General features: G+C 36.4%; 1 protein-coding gene across 2 annotated transcripts in view; it reads left to right on the forward strand.

Annotated features, from left to right (window-relative positions):
- Positions 1-253: 253 nt before the first annotated feature.
- LOC131168055 (uridine kinase-like protein 5) overlaps positions 254-21,901 on the forward strand; it is a 31,875-nt gene continuing 10,227 nt past the window's right edge. For both annotated transcript variants that reach the window (XM_058127226.1, XM_058127228.1), the window contains exons 1-3: positions 254-372; positions 720-843; positions 1,303-1,394. In XM_058127226.1, coding sequence (XP_057983209.1) covers positions 732-843; positions 1,303-1,394 — 204 coding nt within the window. In that variant the 5' untranslated portion in view covers positions 254-372; positions 720-731. The remainder of the gene's footprint in view (positions 373-719; positions 844-1,302; positions 1,395-21,901) is intronic.

A 21,901-nucleotide genomic window follows, 5' to 3' on the forward strand; every position in this document is an offset into this window, starting at 1 on the left:
ATTTTCTTCTCTAAAAGGAAATGGCGTAGCTATTTATTTTATATGAAAAAAATTACACTAATTTAAATTAAATGATCAAATTTCAACTAGACCGTTAGAAACAAATGCCACTGTGTGCATCCACGTCAGATTCCAAACTGCAACGTGGACAAATGGCTATTCGCCATATGTCAAAGTGACACGTGGCTCCGTTCCCGTTAATTTCGTTGACAGCTTCTCCATACCATATATAGCTACGCGGAAGAGCAAATGCAGAGCACGCGATCCCTCTCTGCTCACATTCCTCCCAGCTTCAATCCGATCAAAATGTCGATTCTTCGCACTTCGCAGCGCTAGGGATTCCTCTGAAGGGATTCGCATTCATGTCCAAAGGTACCGCTCGATTCTTCGTGAATTCTTCATTCAAATCGATCCCCGCGACACCTTCGTTGATTCAATTCGACTTCCTATTCTGTTTGGCGGTCGATTTTCATTTCCAATCGTTCTCGCTTCTTGCCATTGCGAATTTCTTGTCCTATAACGCGTTAATGTTCTTGAATTGTGCTGCTGTTGAGCCATTTATTGTGGATTTGTTGTTGTATAGCGTGTTCTTGTTATTGAATCGAAATCACTTTTCGCTTTTTTTTCTTTTTTTTTTTCAGTGATTATTTGATGTTATCGGAAACTCGAGTGATCTGTGGAGACTCTGAAATTCGTTTTCTTGATTGTTTTTGAATTAGTTGGTATTGCGGATGATGGATTCGGGAGTGGTGGCTGCGCTGACGAATGGCATCAAAGATCACTTTTCCCTCCACCAGAATGGCGCGGGGGCTGAGGTCTCCCATAAACAACCATTTGTGATTGGTAAGATCCTATTTTAATTTTAAAAAATGGCTTCTTATGAGTGACTGTTAGCGAGATTTGAACTGATGTTATGGAGGCAAAAATTCATTTCCTTGTCCACCACCTTAATGACTAATTGATCAAAACAAATGATTTGATGGAAGCTTTTAAAGCAATGGAAATGTGTTCGTTTTAGTTCGAGTAACACTATTCAAAACCTTTTGGAAGGATTATTTATACGCATAGTGTCTGAAAATTGAAATAATCCAGGAAGGAGTGCACAACAACTTGCGAGAAGAAAACATGATAGAAAGATGAGCTCTCAAAATAATTATTGTGGAATAATTTACTGGGTACCCTTGCAAGTTGCAACCTTGTTCCTTGAATTTGTCTTTTCCTTCAGATTTTGCGTATCCATTTTTTATCATTCCCTTTGGCCATAAATCACGACAAACTGACCATACTTTTTCGAACTTGCAGGTGTTGCTGGTGGAACTGCCTCTGGCAAGACAACTGTTTGCAATATGATCATTGCCCAGCTCCACGACCAGCGTGTTATTCTTGTAAATCAGGTTTTCTTTCTTTCTTCCCCTGTCTTCTTTTTCTGTCTACTAATGTTGTTGTTAGTACCTAATATTAAATAAATAGAAGTAATGCAAGCTTTACCAAATTAATGCTTTAGGGGTTTCAAAATAGGAAAATAAAGTCTGTTCACTCAAAAGAAAGACTGCTGTCAATAATATCAGTGAAGGAGATTGCATTCTTTTCAGCATGTAATTTACAATCTTAGTGACTTTTTAGTCTCTAGTATAGCATTTGAGATATGAAAAATCCTTTTTAGCTGTCCATATTATATCATTTTCTGTTCCACTTAAATTCTTCTCTCTCAAATAGCACAAGTGACCATAGCAAAGGCACCAGCTCATAAGATAAAAGATTTCCCCTCTCTAGTAAGGGGTCTTTCCTCTGCTCTCCAGGTGATACAAAGTGATCCTAGGCTTCTGTAAGCTGTGATTTGGGTTCACCTCAACTTTGAGAAATAAATTAATAACACTTACTATCACCGCAATTATAATTATCGTACTTCCAAGATGTGCCAAAATCAGCTGCATGACCACTATGCATTTTCAGCACATCGACTTCCAATAACCCAGGAGATATTCTTCTGTTGGTAACCAGTTATCATTATTCCGATACATAATTTGTTTCTCAGCTATATTTACTCCAAAAGGAATTGGAAAGAGAATGAAGGCATGTGTGTAATTCTGGGGAAAAAAAATTATGAATTGTTACAATTGAATTGTGCACAAAAAGTTCATTTTTCCCTAGTGAAATTCTCATTATTGATCTTGTCTCCTGCCATCAGAATGGAATGATCTGTAAGATATCTATATGTTGCTATTAGCTAAACACAGGATCTTTATCATTATGATCTACCGGGATCGTTCTTGACGTATACAAACCGATTAGAACCGTTTCTCTTGCTTAATCTTGATCTCTTTCTGTATATCACCAGGTGTATGGGAGTAGCATGATGAATAGAGAACAAAGGTAGAGAGAGGACAATTCCTCTATTTCTTTTCTTTAGATCATTCCATAAACATATAAGAATGAATCTCTCCTTTAGATCATTTTATAAACATACAAGAATGAATCTCTCCTTTTCAACTACTCCCCATCACAATAGTTATATCAGAAAACCTTTTTATCTTCCAACCATTAATCTCACATTATAAGACTTTTCATTATCCATAGATAAGCCATTTCATTTTCCTTATCATAAGTCATTTCACTTATCATATGAAGCACTTATCTTTCATGTTATTCATGTGGGACATATCTTTTGGGATATAATCCAACATTCTCCCACTTGGCTCATATGAATGACTTTAATTTGGGTTAACAATATAATCATAATATGTGCACAATTATTAGCTTATACATACTTTTAGTGAGATTACCATAATATCATAATTAAATAACTCACTAACACGAGTCAAGGTGGTAAATACCAATAAAGCGACATCTTCCCTTCCATGTACTACAATGCTAGCAAATCATTTAACTATAATCCATAATAGGAAGTAACCATAATGTCCCTGCAATGTTTTTGTCAACGACCATTCTTATCAACAATAATCCATCTCCATAATTACATAATTGATGGTAAACAGGAAACAATGTTCAGAAACACCATTAGTTATAGAACTAAACATAAAGATCCATAATTATACATCAGGGATTACAACAAAGACTCATGTGATCATCATGTTCCCTAAATGTCTTTGGTGCCAACCCCTTAGTTAAAGGATCTGCTATCATGAGCTCAATCCTTATATGTTCTATAACCACAGTTTGTTTTTGAACTTCCTCCTTAACGACCAAATATTTGAACTCCATGTGTTTAGCGCCATTAGAATATTTTTTGTTCTTGGAGAAAAAGACTGTTGTGGAATTATTACAATATTTGAAGAATATTTTTGAGAACATTGCTTTGGTTTTCTCCTGGATTATTTCCTTGATAAATATATTTTGGGAGAAGATTATTTGTTGCACAAATATTTTATTAAACTTAACTCCTAGATTCTCCAAATATTTCTAACTTGCATAAATATTTGTTGGAGAACATAATAAATATTTTTTATATACATTCTATTTGTGCAAAAATCATCGAAAGAGAAAAATCGTAGGTTCTCCTATATCTTTATTGAAATATCTTTTTGGAAAAATTTTTTATTAGGGTTTAAATGTATTTAAGCACCCTTACTCCCTTGAGCATTATTTCATATCATTGGAGTATATGTTTTTATGAGCTTAGCGTGTACATCTCTGTTTGTATTTCAGAAGCATATTTTATGTACAAAATGGTTTTATTGTAACGGTTCAGTTCAGCCCGTTAATTGTCATGGGGAGTCTCAGTCCCGCAAGTGAGACCAGTTCGGTTTAGCCCGGAATTGAACTGGGAAGTCTCAACCCCGTAAGTGAGACTAGTTTGGCTCAACCTAACAATTGAGCTGGGATTTTCCTTGCCCCGTAAGGAGATGATGTAAAAGGCTTTTGCTTCGTCTGGTTAAGTGAGTAGGTATAGTGGAATCCTTGGGGGTAAGCCCAAGGCAGGGATGTAGGCTGATTTGGCCGAGCCTCGATAACAAATCTGGTGTCGCTCTTTCTATCTTATTTAAATTCGTGCACTTTAATTTTGTATGAATGTTTATTTAATGTCAAAATTATTCTCTTGCACACATTTGATTTAAATAAGATACTGCACATGTGTATGTTTGCTTTCACTGTTAAATTTATTTTACATACATGCGTATACATTGAATGGGATATGATATGTGGTGAATCAGCGTAATTGTTTAAATTGGCGAAAAATGTTTTAAAACCCGATTCACCCCCCTCTTGGGATCACACCAATTCCAACATTGTTGTTGTTCTTGTTCTGGTTGTGTTTCATTTACTTGTTGTTTTTATTCCACTGTGCATTTTAACTTTTCGATCCATATCACAACAAATTGGTATCAAAGCGATTATTGTTATGGCATCGGGATCGTCTTCTGCAAGATTTGACATCGTCAAATTTTATAGAACCATAAACTTTGGTTTATGGCAGAGGAGAGTGAAGGGCATTATTGTACAACAAGGAATGGCTAAGGCTCTACTTGATACTCAACCAAAGGAATGGATGAGGCAACATGGGTAGATTTGAAAGCAAAGGCCGCTTCTACAATACGCTTGTGTTTGGCCGACGAAGTACTCAATTAGATGATGGAGGAGGATTCTCCAGCAGTTATATAGCGAAAGTTAGATAGCCGGCACATGTCCAAATCTCTTAATAATAAACTTTTTCTTAAACAACGTTTGTATTGACTTAAGATGGTTGAAGGATCAAACTTAGATCAACACATTAATGTTTTCAATCAAATTATTAGTAATTTTGATGAGAGTTGATGTTAAGTTTGATGAAGATGAAAAAGCTTTGATGTTATTAAACTTTTTGCCCTCAACTCATACCTATGAAAATCTAGTGACCACTTTCACGTGGGGAAAAGAAACTCTTGATCTAGAAAAGGTAACAAGTGCTTTGCTAAATTTTCATAAAAAATTGAAAATATGTGATTAAAGAGAAGGACTTATGGTAAAAGGTAATAACGAGCGAGGCAAGAGAAAATCCAAACATGGATCAAGTCATAAATCTTGAAATCAATCCAAGAAGAAGAAAGAAATCTAGTGTTACAAATGTGGTAAAAAGGGGCATGTGAAACTGGAGTGTCCGGATTGGAAGAAGGTAAATTTTGAGAAACATGAGGGTACTTCAAAATCTGTGAATGTTGTTCAAGAAGGAGGTTCAACGTGTAGTAATGGTGATGTTCTATTAGTTTCAGCAGGGTCCGATAATCTAATAGACTCTTGGATACTTGACTAGGCATGTTCTTATCACATGACTCCGAACAAGGAGTGGTTCAGCACTTACAGGTTAGTGAATTTTGGATCAGTTCTTATGAGTAATGATGCTTCTTGCAAGATCATTGGCATAGGATATGTAAAGATAAAAAATGTTTGATGGTGCTATAAGAACGTTGTGTAATGTAAGACATATACCAGAGTTGAGAAAGAGTTTGATATCACTCGATACTTTGGATTGTAATGGCTTTAATTACAAGTCTAAAGGTGGAATTCTGATGGTATAGAAAGATAATTTTACTGTAATGAAAGGGAAGAAACTGGATGGGAATATCTACACATTGCAGAGAACTATCGTTGTAAGTGGAGCTGCAACCGTAAATGCTGAATTAGATGAGACCGTCTTGTGGCATATGCATCTAGGGCATATAGGGGAACACGACATGAAGAAACTACACAAAAGGAAACTTTTGAAGGGCTTGAAATCATATCATCTGGAATTTTGTAGGATTTGTGTTCTTGGAAAACAGAATAGAGCAAAGTTCATATCAGCTAAACACAAGACAAAGGGTATTCTTGATTATGTGCATTCAGATGTTTGGGGCCCAGTTTGAGTTGCATCAAAGGGTGGACATGTGTATTATGTGAATTTTATTGATGATTACTCACAGAAGGTCTGGGTTTACTTCATGCGTCACAAATCAGATACATTTGTCAAGTTTAAGATTTGGAAGGCTGAAGTGGAAAACCTGACAGAGAGGAGAATACAATACTTAAAGTCGGATAATGGGACCGAGTACGCTGATTCTTGGTTTATGGAGTTTTGTGCGGAGCAGGGCATTAAGAGACACTTTACAGTTCGCCGAACACCTCAACAAAATGGTGTGACAAAACGAATGAACCGAACACTTAATGAAAGGGTCCGGTGTCTCAGATTAAATGTAAGGCTACCGAAGAACTTCTGGACCGAGGCAGTGAGTATGGATTGTTTTTTGATAAACTGATCACCAAGGGCGTCACTAGAGGGTGGAGTGGTGGAAGAGGTTTGGATGGGAAATGCAGTAGATTACTCCAGATTGAAGGTATTCGGGTGTCCAGCCTATGTTCACGTATCTAGTGAGGAGAGGTCTAAGCTTGACTCAAAGTCTTATCATTGCATCCTTTTAGGATATCCAAAGGGTGTGAAGGGGTACAAGCTATGGGACCCAATGAAAAACAAGCTGGTGATCAGTAGGGATGTAGTCTTTAATGAAAAGGCTATGGTAAAGCGTACTTAAGAGTATGATGAACAGAAACAGGGGCCAGAAAGTTGAGGCAGTGATGAACATGTTGTGCAGGTAGAGTTGGAAGCTAAGGGCAATGGAAATGATCATGGTCCCATGGTTGTAGGGAGCTCTAGCTCAGGAAACCAGCAAGTCGACGATGTTCCTATACCGAGATCTAGACGCACTATCAGACCTCCACCAAGGTATGGATTTGAAGAGTTAGTATCTTATGTTTTCCTTACTAGCTGCAACAATCCAACTACTTTTCAAGAGGCAGTGCACGACTAGGAGAAAGATAGGTGGATGGGTGCAATGATTGAGGAGATAAAATCACTATATAAGAACCAAACTTGGGATTTGGTGGAACTTCCAGATGGGAAGAGACCCATAGGTTTCAAATGGGTATATAAGAAGAAGGAGGCAATTTCATAAAATGAAGGAGAGAAATTCAAGGCACAGTTGGTAACAAAAGGATACTTACAGAAAAAGGGGATAAATTATGATGAGATCTTTTCTCCAGTGGTCCAACATACTTCTATCAAAATTGTGTTGGGGTTGGTAGCCCATTATGATCTTTATTTAGAACAAATAGACGTGAAGATGGCATTTCTTCACGGTGGCTTGGACGAAAAAATCTACATAGTACAATCGGAGGGATCCATTGGACTGGGAAAAGAAAATTTTGTTTGTAGGCTGAAGAAATCTCTTTATAAGCTCAAACGGTCTCCAATGCAATGGTATAAACGGTTTGATTCTTACATGATCAAAATTGGCTACAAGAGGTTTGAGTATGACTGCAGCGTATATGTGAACAAGCTTAAGGATGATTCTGTTATTTTCTTGTTATTGTGTGTCGATGACATGTTGATAGCTGCAAAGGATTTAACTGAGGTGAATCAGTTAAAGGACCTGTTGTATAAGGAATTTGACATGAAGGATCTCGACTCAGCCAAGAAAATACTTAGGATGGAGATTCTCCATGACAGAACTGCAGGAAAGTTATGGTTATCTCAGGGTAGTTATGTATAGAAGGTGTTGGAGAGGTTTAGCATGGCTGATGCAAGACTGGTGTGTACACCTCTAGCGAATCATTTCAAGTTGTCTACTGTAGATTGCCCAAGTACGGATGAGGAAATCCAAGAAATGTCAAAGGTCCCCTGCTAGTGTTGTAAGGAGTTTGATATATGTCGTGGTGCGTACGAGGCCAGATTTGGCTCATGCGGTGAGCGTGGTAAGTAAGTTTCTTTCTAATTCGGGAAGGCAACATTGGGAAGCTATCAAATAGATACTTAGATACTTACGGGGTACATCGAGATATTGCATCATGTTCGACAAGCAACAGGGTTGTCCTTTAGTTATGGGGTTTGTTGATGCTGATTATACTGGAGATATGGATTACAGAAGGTCTACAACGTGATATGTGTTTACCCTTATAGGAGGACCGGTGTGTTGGAGATCCATGGTACAGTCTCTGGTAGCATTATCTATGATTGAGGCGGAATATATGGCAGTTGCCAAAGCCACAAAGGAAGCCTTATGGTTTACTGGTTTAGTCAAAGAGTTGGGGTTACAGCAAGATGGAGTGGTGCTACATTGTGATAGTCAGAGTGCCATTTACTTGGTGAATAATCAGATATACCATGCTAGGGTTCGGGAATTGATTGCTTCGGGTGAGCTTGTGTTAGAGAAAGTTCACACATCTGAAAATGCAGTGGATATTCTGACGAAATCAGTTACTTCTGAGAAGTTCAAGCATTGCTTGGAATTACTCCATGTCTCCAAGTGATAGAAGGGAAACATACCCAACCAAGCATCTCAAGTTTAAGGTGGAGCAGTTAGACATGTTTTTCGGCATTCTCCTAAGGGGCGTATAATCGCCAAGGTGGAGATTGTTATTTGTGGTGTGGCCTTTATACTTTGAATTTCATAAATAGAGAAGAAAGAAAAACATGAAGGGGCAGCATAGCAGGGGCTTTGTCGACGAGTGCCCTGTGTTCGTCGACAAGGAGACAACAAAGACTTGTCAACGAGAAGATCCCTAAAGGTCCAAAAGTTCAAAGTTTCTGATATACCGAGAGTAGAAAAATGGGATCGTCGACGAGTGGAATGATTCGTTGACGAGTGTTCTTCTTGGTCTCATCGACGAATCCCCTTTTCTGGTCGACGAGAAGTTCTAGACTGCAAGCAGTTTTTTGAATTTTGAATTTGAACATTGGGGTGGTTGGGTAAACAGAGGGAAACCTCTGAAAGAGTGTTATATATGTCATTCTGGGCATGTATTGGGAGTGTGTGTGATCATTTGAGAAGTGTATTGTGTACTTTGTGATTTCCATAGTGAAATTTGTGTGCCATTGCTTTTGTGGATGTAGGCTTTGCCGAACCACGTAATCTTGTTCTTGTTCTTGTTCTTGTTGTGTTTCATTTACTTGTTGTTTTTATTCCGCTGTGCATCTTAATTATTCGGTCCATATTACAACATTTCGTATAAAAATTTGCGTTCATGATATTTTTTTCTGGAATGGAAAAAAAAATATATATATGATTCCTAAAAAAATTTAATATAATATTTTTTCTGGATTTATGGGATTTTATGTTTTTTAATATCATGATTCTAAAATCGTGAATCTCGCTACCCGAGATGTAAAGTGATTGCTAGGTGTTTATTTTCTAGAAGATTTAAATTTTTAATTTGTAGTAACTTCAATACTTACGGATGGATTCTACTAGTATTTTGGGGAGTAAATTGATTTAGTTGTGAATAGAACAAAAGGTATGATCAATTGCTTTATAAAGTCTTATTGCTGAATCACATGCTTTAATGCGAGAATTTCGGAAAAAGAGATGCATGGTTCTTTTTTTTCTTTTTTTTTTTCTTTTTTTTTTTTAATTTTTTTAAAATTTTTTTTTTAATTTTTTTTACTAAAAGATGGCGGCACCTCCATTTATTTATTAATATACCCTCACTTTTGGCAGAGGAATACCGTGGTTACAAGTTAAAACAAACCAACCAAAACTACAACAAACAAAATTAAACATAACTAACAAAGGAGATAAAAACATAAAAACAATCAAAATCAAAACGAAATACACCAAACGAAACTCTAGAGTTGAACTAACGACGAACGAAAACGAGACCCCACCTATCCATCCGAAGGATACCTATTAGATAACATGGTAGAAGGTGTTGTTCTTCGTAGATTACATCGTTTCCCATTTCTCCTTCTTTAACAAGAAAATCAACCGCACTATTACCTTCCCTATATTGATGCATCACCATGACATTCACTTCTTCTAACTTTGCCACGAGCTCCTCCCAAAATTCCTAAAGATACCACAAAGTACAACTACCTTTCCGAAACCAATCAATTACAATTTGCGAGTCACTTTCAATAATCACATTAACATAATGCAAACGTTTACACAAACCAATTCCTTCCCTTATTGCTTTTAATTCCGCACTATTATTCGTACCATTGCCAAAATAACTTGAAAAATCCGCTTTTACCATGCCATGGCAATTCCGAATAATTCCTCCACCTCTTGAAGTACCCAGATTGCCCCTACAACTCCCATCACAATTAACTTTTATCCACCCTACTGGAGGTTTAACCCATGAAATAATTTTTTCAGTCCTGTCGCAAACTCCTTGATGCTTAATTTGAAACTTATTCAAAATCTTAATGTCCGACTTCTTCAATTTTTGAAAAGATTTGGTGCTTTCAGCAATAAAACTAACCCAGAATTAAACATTTCTCCACATTTGATCTGCACTTTGATAAACTCCTTCCATTCTTGCTTTACATCTTTGATTCCAGAGGCACCACGTAATCAAACATGGAATCAGCCAGATTAAAATACCTTTAATAGACGATTTTTGTGCATAGTGGAACCAATTTGCCATTTTGTTTTTCTAGGGAAGAGATCGTTGGAAAGGAATCTCTAACGCCACACTAGCTCGACGCCAAACCTCTGAAGCCACCTCACCTAAAGAAAGAATATGATCAATGTTTTCCTGGCTTCTCTGAACGCAGCAATCACAAGTCGAAGCCATTGATATTCCTTTAGTTTGAATTCTATCATTTACAGCCAAGCATCTAAACCAGACTCTCCATAAACACATTGGGATTCTTCTAGGCAATAAAGAATGCCAAAACCAGTCATTCCACAAAAAATTATCACTTCTGCTCCTCACTGCCTCCCAAGCCGTTTTTATAGAAAAATTACCGTCCGAGGCAGGCTTCCAAACAAAAATATCCTGCCCACTTTTACCCGCCGGCACCTGATGCAAAATTACCCGTCGGCACCTGATGCATGGTTCTTGGTTTTGGGCCACATACATATTTAATTGGATTATTAAATATATTTATGCATATTTTTTAATATATGGGCTGCAGATTTTTAATATATGGGCCGCCAGATTTTACATAAAAAAAAATTATAAATGTTGATTGAAATATGATTTTGTGAAAATTATTACAGAATGGTTATTTGATTATTACGGTTGACCTAAAGGTGCACCAACTTTCAAGTAATCATTGAATTAGTCAGGATAATTGAAAGAATGGTAGTAAGATTGGGATAGATGCCCAAAGGTGACAGACCAATCAAACTTTAAAATAGTTATCAATTATGCCTGGTTGGGTGAAAATCACCACTAAATGTAAATGTAAATGTTAGTATATTGCATAAGTTGATCCAAAGATTGAACACAATTTACTAATGGAAATATTTTACTCAAAGCATTATTGTTGTGATCATTTTTCAACTAGAAAATAATATTAAGTCAACATTTCCTCAACTAGAAAATGCAAAGGAATACCTTAAGGCTGTGGAAGATCAATTCCGTTAAGCTAACGAGTCCCTTTTAGGGAGGTTAATGACTGAACTTTCCACAATGAAGTTTGATAGTAGCCAAGGAATGAACGAACATGTCCTTGATATGACTAATCTAGCTGCTAGACTTAAAGATCCATTAAAGGTAGCAGGTACGTCTTATGGTAATGAGACTCGCAAGAAGGAACATAATAGACCAAAGTGTTATTTTTGTCATGGCTATGGACATTTAAAGAAAAGCTGCCCGAAACGTAAAGTTTGGTTCGAAAAGAAAGATAAGCTTTTAGCTTATGTATGTTTCGAATCTAACAAGACACAAGTTCCTTCTAATACATGGTGGTTTGACTCTAGTTCTACTGTTCATGTTTCAAATTCGGTGCAAGGATACCTTACAATCCATAATATAAAGGATAATGACCACTTCATAGTCTTGGGAAATGGAAATCATGTACCAGTTGTTGGTGTTGGAACCTTTCGGTTGTATTTAGAGTCAAGTCATTGTTTAGACATGTATGATACATTATATGTTCAACTATTTCTAGGAACTTAATTTTCATGTCTAGGCTAGATAATGACGGTTATGGTTTGTACTTTGAACATAAATGTTTTCGTCTAATGAAAAGTGGCTTGTATGTTGGTTATGGTATTTTATCTGAGGGGTTGTATAAATTTAATCTTAATGAAAAATTTGTTGAAACACTTCTCACCGTACATCATAATGTTGGAACTAAATGTAGCAGAGTTAATGAAAATTCCTCTTTCTTGTGGCATAAAAGACTGAATCATATATCCAGAGAAAGAATGGAGAGATTAGTAAAAGATGAGATTTTATCAAATCTTGTGTTGACTTTTTGAGTCTGATCGCTGTTGCTGACAAAGCACAAGTTACTTATGTGCGTATTTAGTGCTTGAACATGTCATAATTCAGAACACACATAAGGGACTGGAAAAGGAAGCTAAGGGAGAACTTAAAGACCATCTCACTCTGGCATATTCCATGAAAGCCAAAGAGCAAAGAAGCAGAAGAAGACTTTTGGTTTTAAATTGTAAATGCATTTTTGTTTTATATTTTGGTCTATAATAATGAATGGCATGCATGGTATGAATGAAAGCTCAAATGACTGTAGATAGACCCTAGGGACTATTGAACTTGACAATGATCGATGTTGGATTTTTTGGACTTAATTAAAAAGCCTAGGCCATAGTCTGACCATAGAAACCAAACCTTTCACCTAAAACCCTATTTCAAAATTTCTTAAAACTTACAAAGGGTTTAGAATATCTTTAGGATCAAAGTAAGGGCAAAATAGTAAATTTTTAATGCCCTTGGTCAATCGACCAATCTTATGTTATGCCCCTTGGTCAACCGAAGTACTATTTGCCCCGGAGTCAAGTTTGACCATAGCTCGGTCAACCAACCAGTTTTGAACATAATATCCTTGGTCGACCGGCCTCCAAAATTTTGACTTTCTACTATCCTAGGTCGACCAAACTCTCAGTTCAAAATAGCCTTGGTCGACCGAATTGTATGAATGGCCGACCGGCTGTGTGCCTTAGTCGACCGAACCCACGAAGGGTTCCGTGTCGCCCAATGATGGTCTTCAACCAACTTGTTCCCTTGGTCAACCGAGCTAAGCCTGAGAATTCAAATCTTTGTCTTGGATGGTCGACCGAACCTCACAAGTACTCAATTTTTTAACGTATTTGTTAGGGTTAAAACTTAATTAAACAATTTTAAAAATTCATGTTTTGTCCCTAACGGTCATAATTCTCCCTGTGTCTATATATACCTCCTCATAACTTAAGATTAAGCATGAGATTAGGAAGAAAAATCTTCCCAAATTATTTTTCTCCTTTAGTCATTTATACTCTCTTATCTTTACTATCTTGACAAATTTTTTTAAACGAGCATACATTCTTGGGCATTCTTTCTTCATATTACTGGGAAAAATTTTTTATTGGTCATTTTTGAAAGACTTGAGCATACTCCTATATTCATATATTTTGTGCTAGAAAAGTCTTATTGCATTTGTGCTTACATAGATACATGTTATTTTGCAAGATTGGTTGAAAACAAAAACCTTAGCTTCCTTTGAACAAGTTTTTCAAAAATCTTTTGGGAAAAGATTTTTTGGGGTTGAATCTTTGAAATATTCACTACATACATTTTATTCAAAGATTCCAAAAATTTATTTTGAGAAAAATCCACATACTCACATTGAGCTTTAATTTATATCATTTGTGAGTGCATTGTGGTTTAGATTGTACACATCTGCTTGTTAAGAAGCATTTATCTGTACAAATAAATTTTTATATCTGTTGTATTCCCGACGTGTGGTCGGAATAGGGAGACTAGCCTTGTGAATAGTACCAAATTGTTCAAACTTGGTTAGGAGAGCACCGGATTGGTTTAGACCCGGTTAGGAGAACAAGGTGCACTAGCCTGTAAGGTGTTGTAAACGGCGTCGCTCCACCCGTAAGCCAGCAACTAGTGGAATCCTTTTACTTGTGAGCTTGAGGCGGGGACGTAGACAGTATTGGCCGAACCCCGATAACATATTTTGTGTCAGCTCTCTATTTAGTTTCCACACTTTTAATTCTGCACATGTATGCTAGTACTTGAACTGCTGTGAATGTTTTAATTGCTTTAAATATATGCATACATATGTAACGTCCCTCAATTTCTTAATATAAAATATCACATAATAAATGAAATGGTCAACCCGAACCCGTGGGCAGTGGGGACATCTATCAAACACAGCGGAAAACCTAACAGTAGTAAACATAAATCTCAACATCCAATTGTAAAACATAATACCAGAGCTTTCTATTAACATCAATATACTGTTTATATGTACAATCTCCAAAAAAAAGTCAAAAACATCACTAGGACCATACAACAAAAATCTCCTAGTCCTAGTTCGACGCTTACCCTTCTAGTAGGGAAGCACCAATCACTCAACGGCGGCCCTGACCCGCTGGTCTCTCTAGGTTTCCTAAAAAGTTAATTAATGTTGGGGGTGAGACACTTCTCAGTCAGGGAAAATAAACTAAATACAGCTGTGTGGCAACATGAACATTTAAAGTGCTCATACATATACAGTATATTTCATAACTCTAGAAATAATTATAATATTATACTGGATGATCATGTACTTTCATATTTGTTAATAAATCCTAACATACATAAGCATCTGTTATCACTGTAATTACATACATAAAACATCTATTGTAACTGTAGTATTGAAAATATACCCAGGATGAATAGCTAGCTAATGTCATGTATTAAATCCCATGACAGGTTGTGCAGCCTGAAGGCGGGACCCAACAATGGCTGGCCGACCACTGCCAGATCAAATATGTCTGTAAGTACGATGGGCCCGCCACACCCTGGTCCGGACTACCAGGTGGACGTCCACACTCTACTGAAAGTCACATCAACTATCCATCTCCCATCCCCTCGTGGGACGGTTAGCACTAATCTGAAGTAGATATCTGATCTACACATATAGCTACGGTACCGAGCCCTGAACTGAACTAAACTAACATCCTAACTAAATAACATATAATACATGAACATACATAATATCATCACGGGCTCGTGCCAAAAACATAGATACGGCTTCGTGCTGAAATCATACATATGGCCTTGTGCCAAAATTATAATAAATACGGCCGGTGCCTCGCACCGATAACATAACAAATACGGCCTCGTGCCGAAACATAAACACGGCCTCGTGCCGATACACAAATACGGCCTCGTGCCGATAACATACATGTGCCCTCACGCCAAAATCGTTCAGGTATTTATATTCTGAAAACAACTCATTTATCATATATTCATCAAACTCAGTATAGCATAATTCATCCTTTCAAAATACCTGAAAATATGCTTTGCTCGTAAAATCATTCATATCATGATTCGCTTCACATAAAAATAATGTTCATGCCACACAGGTGCTGTTAAGTCTTACTTCATATTTTAAAATCATCATTTCTGGCATCTTATACATACATATACATTTTCATCACAATAGCAGTATTTTCCAATCATACATTTCATATGTAATATACAAAGATAGCATAGGCTTTTCTGAAAATAAATGTGCTCATAATTAATAATAATATGCATGGAGAATTACTGCTTTAGTTTATTCCCTTACCTGGCTACTGAGAAAGCCCCTAAAATACCCTAACCTGACCCCCGAATAACTTCCTGATCAATACTCTGAAACTCAAAACTCCCAGTATTAATCATCAGTATTTTCATGCGTACATCAATTCCTATAACTACCACAAAGTCTAATTTGGATTAAAAAGCCTTACCTCAACTCTGGGATGATTTCATACTTCGTTTTCCCAATGATCCGCTCAAGCAAACTTGTAGGGAATTTCGCCAGGAACGTCGTGGTAGCCTCAGATCTTCAATCCGGCGTAAAACTAACCCAAAATCGAAGAAAGAGAGTGAGAGGGCCGAAGAGGAGAGAGAGAAGAGTGGAGAGGAAGCTTCAAATGAATAAAAATCGGATTCTTCATATATATATATATATATATATATATATATATACATAGCAGAATTCGTCGACGAGCCTGATCTTCGTCGACGAGTTCTTCATAAATTTCGTCGACGAGACCCTGTATTCGTCGACGAAATTCAGGCTGCCTCAGAACCCCTCTCGGTATTTTCTCATCGACGAAACCCTGTGTTCGTTGACGAAATTCTTAAAGCCTTCGTCGACGAATTCAGGCAATCTCTTAAAAATTATTTTATTCCCCACATGCAATGTCGTCTACGGCCTCCTTTTGTTTCTGTCTCTATTTCCCTCTCTCTTTATTACTCAAATTTCCATTTTAAATTCGGGTCGTTACATTACATATTTATTTGGGGATACTGAGCTTGCTATATTTGTTTTGATCATTTGCTCAGTTTTATATTAGTGGTATTTCTATTTGCATAGAAAGACCCAAGGTTGTGTATTAATGTTGGTGGATTCAAATTTGACCTAGGCATAAATTTTTTAAATACCCAATTCGCCCCCACCCCCCTCCCCTCTTGGGAATACACCAACTCCAACATCTTGATTTTACTGATTTCGATGTATGTATTGATTGCATTAAAGGAAAACAAAGCAAACATACAAAGAAAGGAGCCACAAGAAGTGGGAGTCTTCTGGAGATTGTTTATACTGATATATGTGGACCTTCTGACTCACCGTATTTTGGTGGAGGAAAGTAATTTATTACCTTTATTGATGATTTTTAACGTTATGGTTATATCTATTTGTTGCATGAAAAGTCTCAAGCAATAGATGTCTTAAAAACGTATATTGCTGAAGTTGAACAATAATTAGATAGAAAGGTGAAGATCATTTGATCTGATAGAGGTGGTGAGTATTATGGTAGGTATGATGGTGTTAGACAATGTCCAGGACCATTTGCTAAATTCCTAGAAGAGTATGATATTTGTGCACAGTACACAATGCCTGGTACGCCTTAGCAGAATGGTGTGGCTGAAATGCGTAGTCATACCCTTATGGAAATGGTTAGGAGTATGTTAAGTAACTCCTTAGTACCTATTTCATTATGGATGGAGGCCCTTAAAACAGCTGTTTATGTGCTTAATCGAATTTCTAGTAAGGTAGTTCAGAAAACTCCTTTTGAATTATGGACGGGAAGGAAACCGAGTTTAAGGCACTTTCATGTTTGGGGTTGTCCAATAAAGGCTAGAATCTATAATCCACACGAAAAGAAGTTGAATTCTAGAACTATCAGCGGGTACTTTATTGGATACCCCGAAAAGTCTAATGGGTATAGGTTTTACTGTCCTAACCATACTATGAGAATTGTTGAAACCGGTAATGCCAAGTTCCTTGAGAATGGTGAATTTAGTGGGAGTGATGTATCACGTAATGTGGTCATTAAAAAAATTCGGGTTTCTATCTCGATATCTTGACCTTTAACAGATATTGTTGCTCCTTCGGTTATTGAACAGTATGATAACATTGAACAACAATATGGTGATCTGTCACTTCGTAAAGAGAATGTCACCATTGAACCAATTGCAGAACAATCGCAAGAAATAGCATTAAGGAGATCTCAAAGAGTTAGGAGATCAGCTATTTTAGATGATTTTTTGGTATATCTACAAGAATCTTATTATGATTTAGGGACTAGTAAGGATCCGGTTACGTTTTCACAAGCTATTGAAAGTAATGATTCTGAAAAGTGGATCAATGCCATAAATGATTAGTTGAAATCTATGGAACAAAATAAAGTCAGGGACATTGTTGATTTGTCTGAAGGTTTTTAAACAGTTGGGTGTAAATGGGTCTTTAAGACCAAACACGACTAAAATGACAATATTGAACAATATAAAGTTAGACAAGTAGCAAAGAGTTTCACTCAAAATGAAGGTGTTGATTACAAAAAGACGCTCTCCTGTATCTAAAAATGACTCTCTTAGAATCATAATGGCTTTGGTGACTTTTTTTGATTTAGAGTTATACCAAATGGATGTGAAAACAACTTTTCTGAATGGGAATTTAGACAAAGAGGTGTATATGGATCTTCCTGAAGGTTTAATGATGGAAGGAAAGGAGCATATGGTTTGTAAATTAAAGCATTCAATATATGGACTTAAGCAAGCTTCCAGACAATGGTATTTTAAGTTTCATGATACCATCACGACCTTTGGATTTAAGGAAAATACCGTTGATCGGTATATATATTTAAAGGTCAGTGGGAGCAAGTTTATCTTTCTAATTCTATATGTTGATGATATTTTGCTTGCTAGTAAAGATCTTGGTTTACTGAATGACACCAAGAGATTTCTTTTTATGAACTTTGAAATGAAAGATATGGGTGAGGCAACTTATGTGATAAGGATTGAAATATTTCGTGATAGATCACGTGGAATGTTAGAGTTGTCTCAGAAGGGATATATTAATAAAGTTCTAGAAAGATTTCATATGGCTGTATGTAAGCCTACTCCCGCTCCTATTAGTAAAGGGGACAAGTTCAGTGCAAAGAATTATCCACAGAATGAATTAGAAAAGAAAAGTAGGGAAAATATTCCTTTTGCATCTATTGTTGGGAGTTTGATGTATGAGCAGACTTGTACGAGACCGGATATTAGCTTTGCAGTTGGAATGCTCAAGAGATACCAAAGTAATCTTGGAATGGAGCATTAGAAAGCTACAAAGAAGGTTTTGAAGTATTTGAAAGGAACGAAACACTGTATGCTCACATATCAAAGATCAAATCAGTTGGAAGTGATTGGTTACTCCAACTCAAATTTTGCTGGATGTGTTGATAGTCGAAAGTCAACTTATGGTTATTTGTTCCTATTAGCTAGAGGAGCAATATCATGGAAAAGCACCAAACAGACTATCATAGAAGCATCTACTATGGAAGCTAAATTTGTGGTATGCAGGCTACAATTCATGCTTTGTGGTTACAAAACTTTATCTCGGGACTTGGAATTGTAAATAGTATAGCCAGACCACTAAGAATTTATTTGAATAAAAATATTTGACACCAAAAAGAGTGATTTAAACAATAAAAAACATTTTGGGGGAACTTTGATTATCCTAGGATTAGAGAGAAATTTAGAGTTAATTAAAGTTGCTAATCTGGAGTAATGAGGGGGTATTTATAGAGTTTGTGAGAAATATGACCGTTGGGGACACGGAGGTCATTTTAGAAAAAGTTTAATAACGTTTAATTAAAATTAACCTCGTTTTAAAAAGTTAACCGTGGTAAAAATTCGGACCAACCCGAGAGCACCGGTCGATCAAAAGACTTTCGGTCGACAGAAGTTCATATGGCTCGGTCGATCGGGCCAATTTTGAACTTCAGGTTCGGTCAACTAGGAAGGGTGATTTTTCCAAATTAGCGCGGTTCAATCGACCAGGGTGAAAATGAACTAATTGGTCGGTCGACCGGAAGAGGCAATTTTTCAAAACAGCGAGGTTCGGTCAACCGGGACATTTTGAACTGAGAAGTTCAGTCGACCAGGTTGTTGGGGCATCTCCCGAGGACCCTCGATCGACTAGAGCATTGGAGTACATTTTGAGCTCGGTCGACCAGGTAGTCAAACAGTTGACTCCCTAGGAGGTTCGGTCGACTGGTGTCAAATGAACTACATAAGCTCAATCGACTGGACTGTGGTCAAACCGTTGACCTGGTCCAGGTTCGGTCGACCGGGGACTTTTGAACATGAACGGTTGGTCGACCAAGTGTGCACATTTTGTGCATTTCAGTCATCTTTCAGACAACAAACACCTTATTCAAATGACTAGCATATATAAGTGTATGGGTGAGTGTCTTAGGGTCATTTTTAGGTCCTTTTGAAGACACCGAAAAAATTTGATGTTGGTTCGGTCAACCGAAGTTTTCGTAAACTTCGTTTTAGCCCCGATTTTGACCCTAAAGCTATTCGAAAAACTTTGTATGATTTTAGTCTTTTTAGAAAAAGGTTTTTGGTGAGATGTGCTGGTCCCTAGGGTCTATCTACGGTCGTTCTGTGCATTTAAACATATCATGCAGATGCATGCATTATTACAAACCAAAGATATAAAAATTAAATGCAATTACATAAAACACAAATGTCTTCTTCTTTTTTTTTGCTTTTCTGACTTCATGGAATGTTTGATCGTATAGTCTTTAAGTCCTGCAAGCTTCCATCGCTGTTTCCCTATGTGTGTGTTAAATTAATGGACATGTTCACATGCTAAATACACACATAAGAAACATGTGCTTTGTCAGCATCAAAACAGTGATCAGACGCAAAAAGTCAACAATCTCCCCCTTTTTGATGATAACAAACGCACCAGAGCAAAATGGGTACAACCTGAAAAGGCTCCCCCTAAGAGTATGCATAATATGAAATACAGACAATAAAACTCTAACATATTCACAAAAGAAGACATTTCAAAAGATTATGCATTAGTTTTAACATTAAAGCACATGCTCAGATATTTACCCCTATGTTTTCGTCCCTCAAGATATTTGCCCCTATGGTCATAAACATTTTGCTCAAAAATATTCTCCCCTTTTGGTCATCAGCAAAAGGGCAAAGTTAAGTAAAAAAATTGATCATTTAAAACAAACTTAACAAAGAGAACTCCCCCTTTTTTATTTTATTTTTTTGAAGAAAACTCTCCCCTTATATAGCAGTTGGGCATAAAAATTTTAAACTGTTTTAAAGATTATAGCAATGAGGCATACACAACAGTTTTCATAACTGGTCATATAAAAGATTAAAATGACATGTAAAACATGACTAGACCAGAAATATACACAAACCATTGCAATTGAAGTATATCATATGACCCGTGGAAGATTTGAGTTAAAGGCACATGACATATGATAACAAATGTAGGTTTGAGTATAAGAGTGGTCTAACTAGTTCATATGCATTTTATGAACAATCAATGAACCAGTTATGTAATATAACACCCTTAAAAGATTTCATGACATAAAATTTTAACACAGAATAGCACAAGTCATGAAAGCATCACAAGCAAGACATAAAATATCTTCAATATAAGTTCAATTCTTGCTTTTGAAAATTTATATATATATATATATATGTATGTATGTATGTATGTATGTATAAAATATATCCCCTTAAAATTTCCAATAAATACTAGGGGCTTATGCTTGCTGAAAGAAAAACTTTAATTAAAAAAAAAGACTCAAGCAAGCATCATTTTCCTGGTTTATCATTTAAATACAAATCACAAAGTGCCAGAAAACTGCAACCATATAGATCCAAGGATGTTAGATAAATTTAAGAATAGGGATCATATGGCAAAACCTAAAACACTATGGCAAACAAAATATTTTCATTTCTTATATTCAATGAAGACATTACAATTAAGCACAATCCACAATGAATAAAAAGAAACCAAATCTAAGCTAGAAATGTTGTGAGCACAACAAGATAGAAAAATAATTTTTAGGTGCTCCCCCTATCAATTTGAATACGTGCTTAGATTCTTTTAACTACTTATACTGATATAATTTTTGAAAGTCCAAACAGTATAAGTGTTAATTTCAGATTTTACTAGATATGTGTTAGACGAATAAATTTCACCAGTAAAATGTCCCTAAACACACATGCGTTAAATATCAAGTACTAAGTCATGCATGGTGTTCATGTGTACCTGGAACAATCCATATCAAAGATATTCAGTCAAGACAGGATATGATGTTCAAGGTGCCTAGAAAGCTATCAAACTCAAAAAGTAGAGACAATGAGTATATGAGTCCAAGGGCCAAGTGATTCTAATCCTTTTTAAAGGATGGGCCATTTGCTCCCCAGTATGGTCTCAAGCATATAAAAGTGCATTAACATTCAAGGATGAATTTCATTTAAGCACACTCAACACATGTTCATCCTTCTAAATATTACTTAGCATGCAGGAGATTATAGACATTAAGTTCATTTTTCTCAAAAGTAGGGCTTAAACTCCCCCTGTATATTTTCATGCATACACACTTGCATTAAGTTCAGGATGATAGTTATTTAAGAACATTCCTCAAAAATTCATCCTTTCAAAGTATTTTCAGCA

The sequence above is a fragment of the Malania oleifera genome, chromosome 11 (assembly GCF_029873635.1).
Source record: "Malania oleifera isolate guangnan ecotype guangnan chromosome 11, ASM2987363v1, whole genome shotgun sequence".
In the NCBI taxonomy this organism is placed as follows: Eukaryota; Viridiplantae; Streptophyta; class Magnoliopsida; order Santalales; family Ximeniaceae; genus Malania; species Malania oleifera.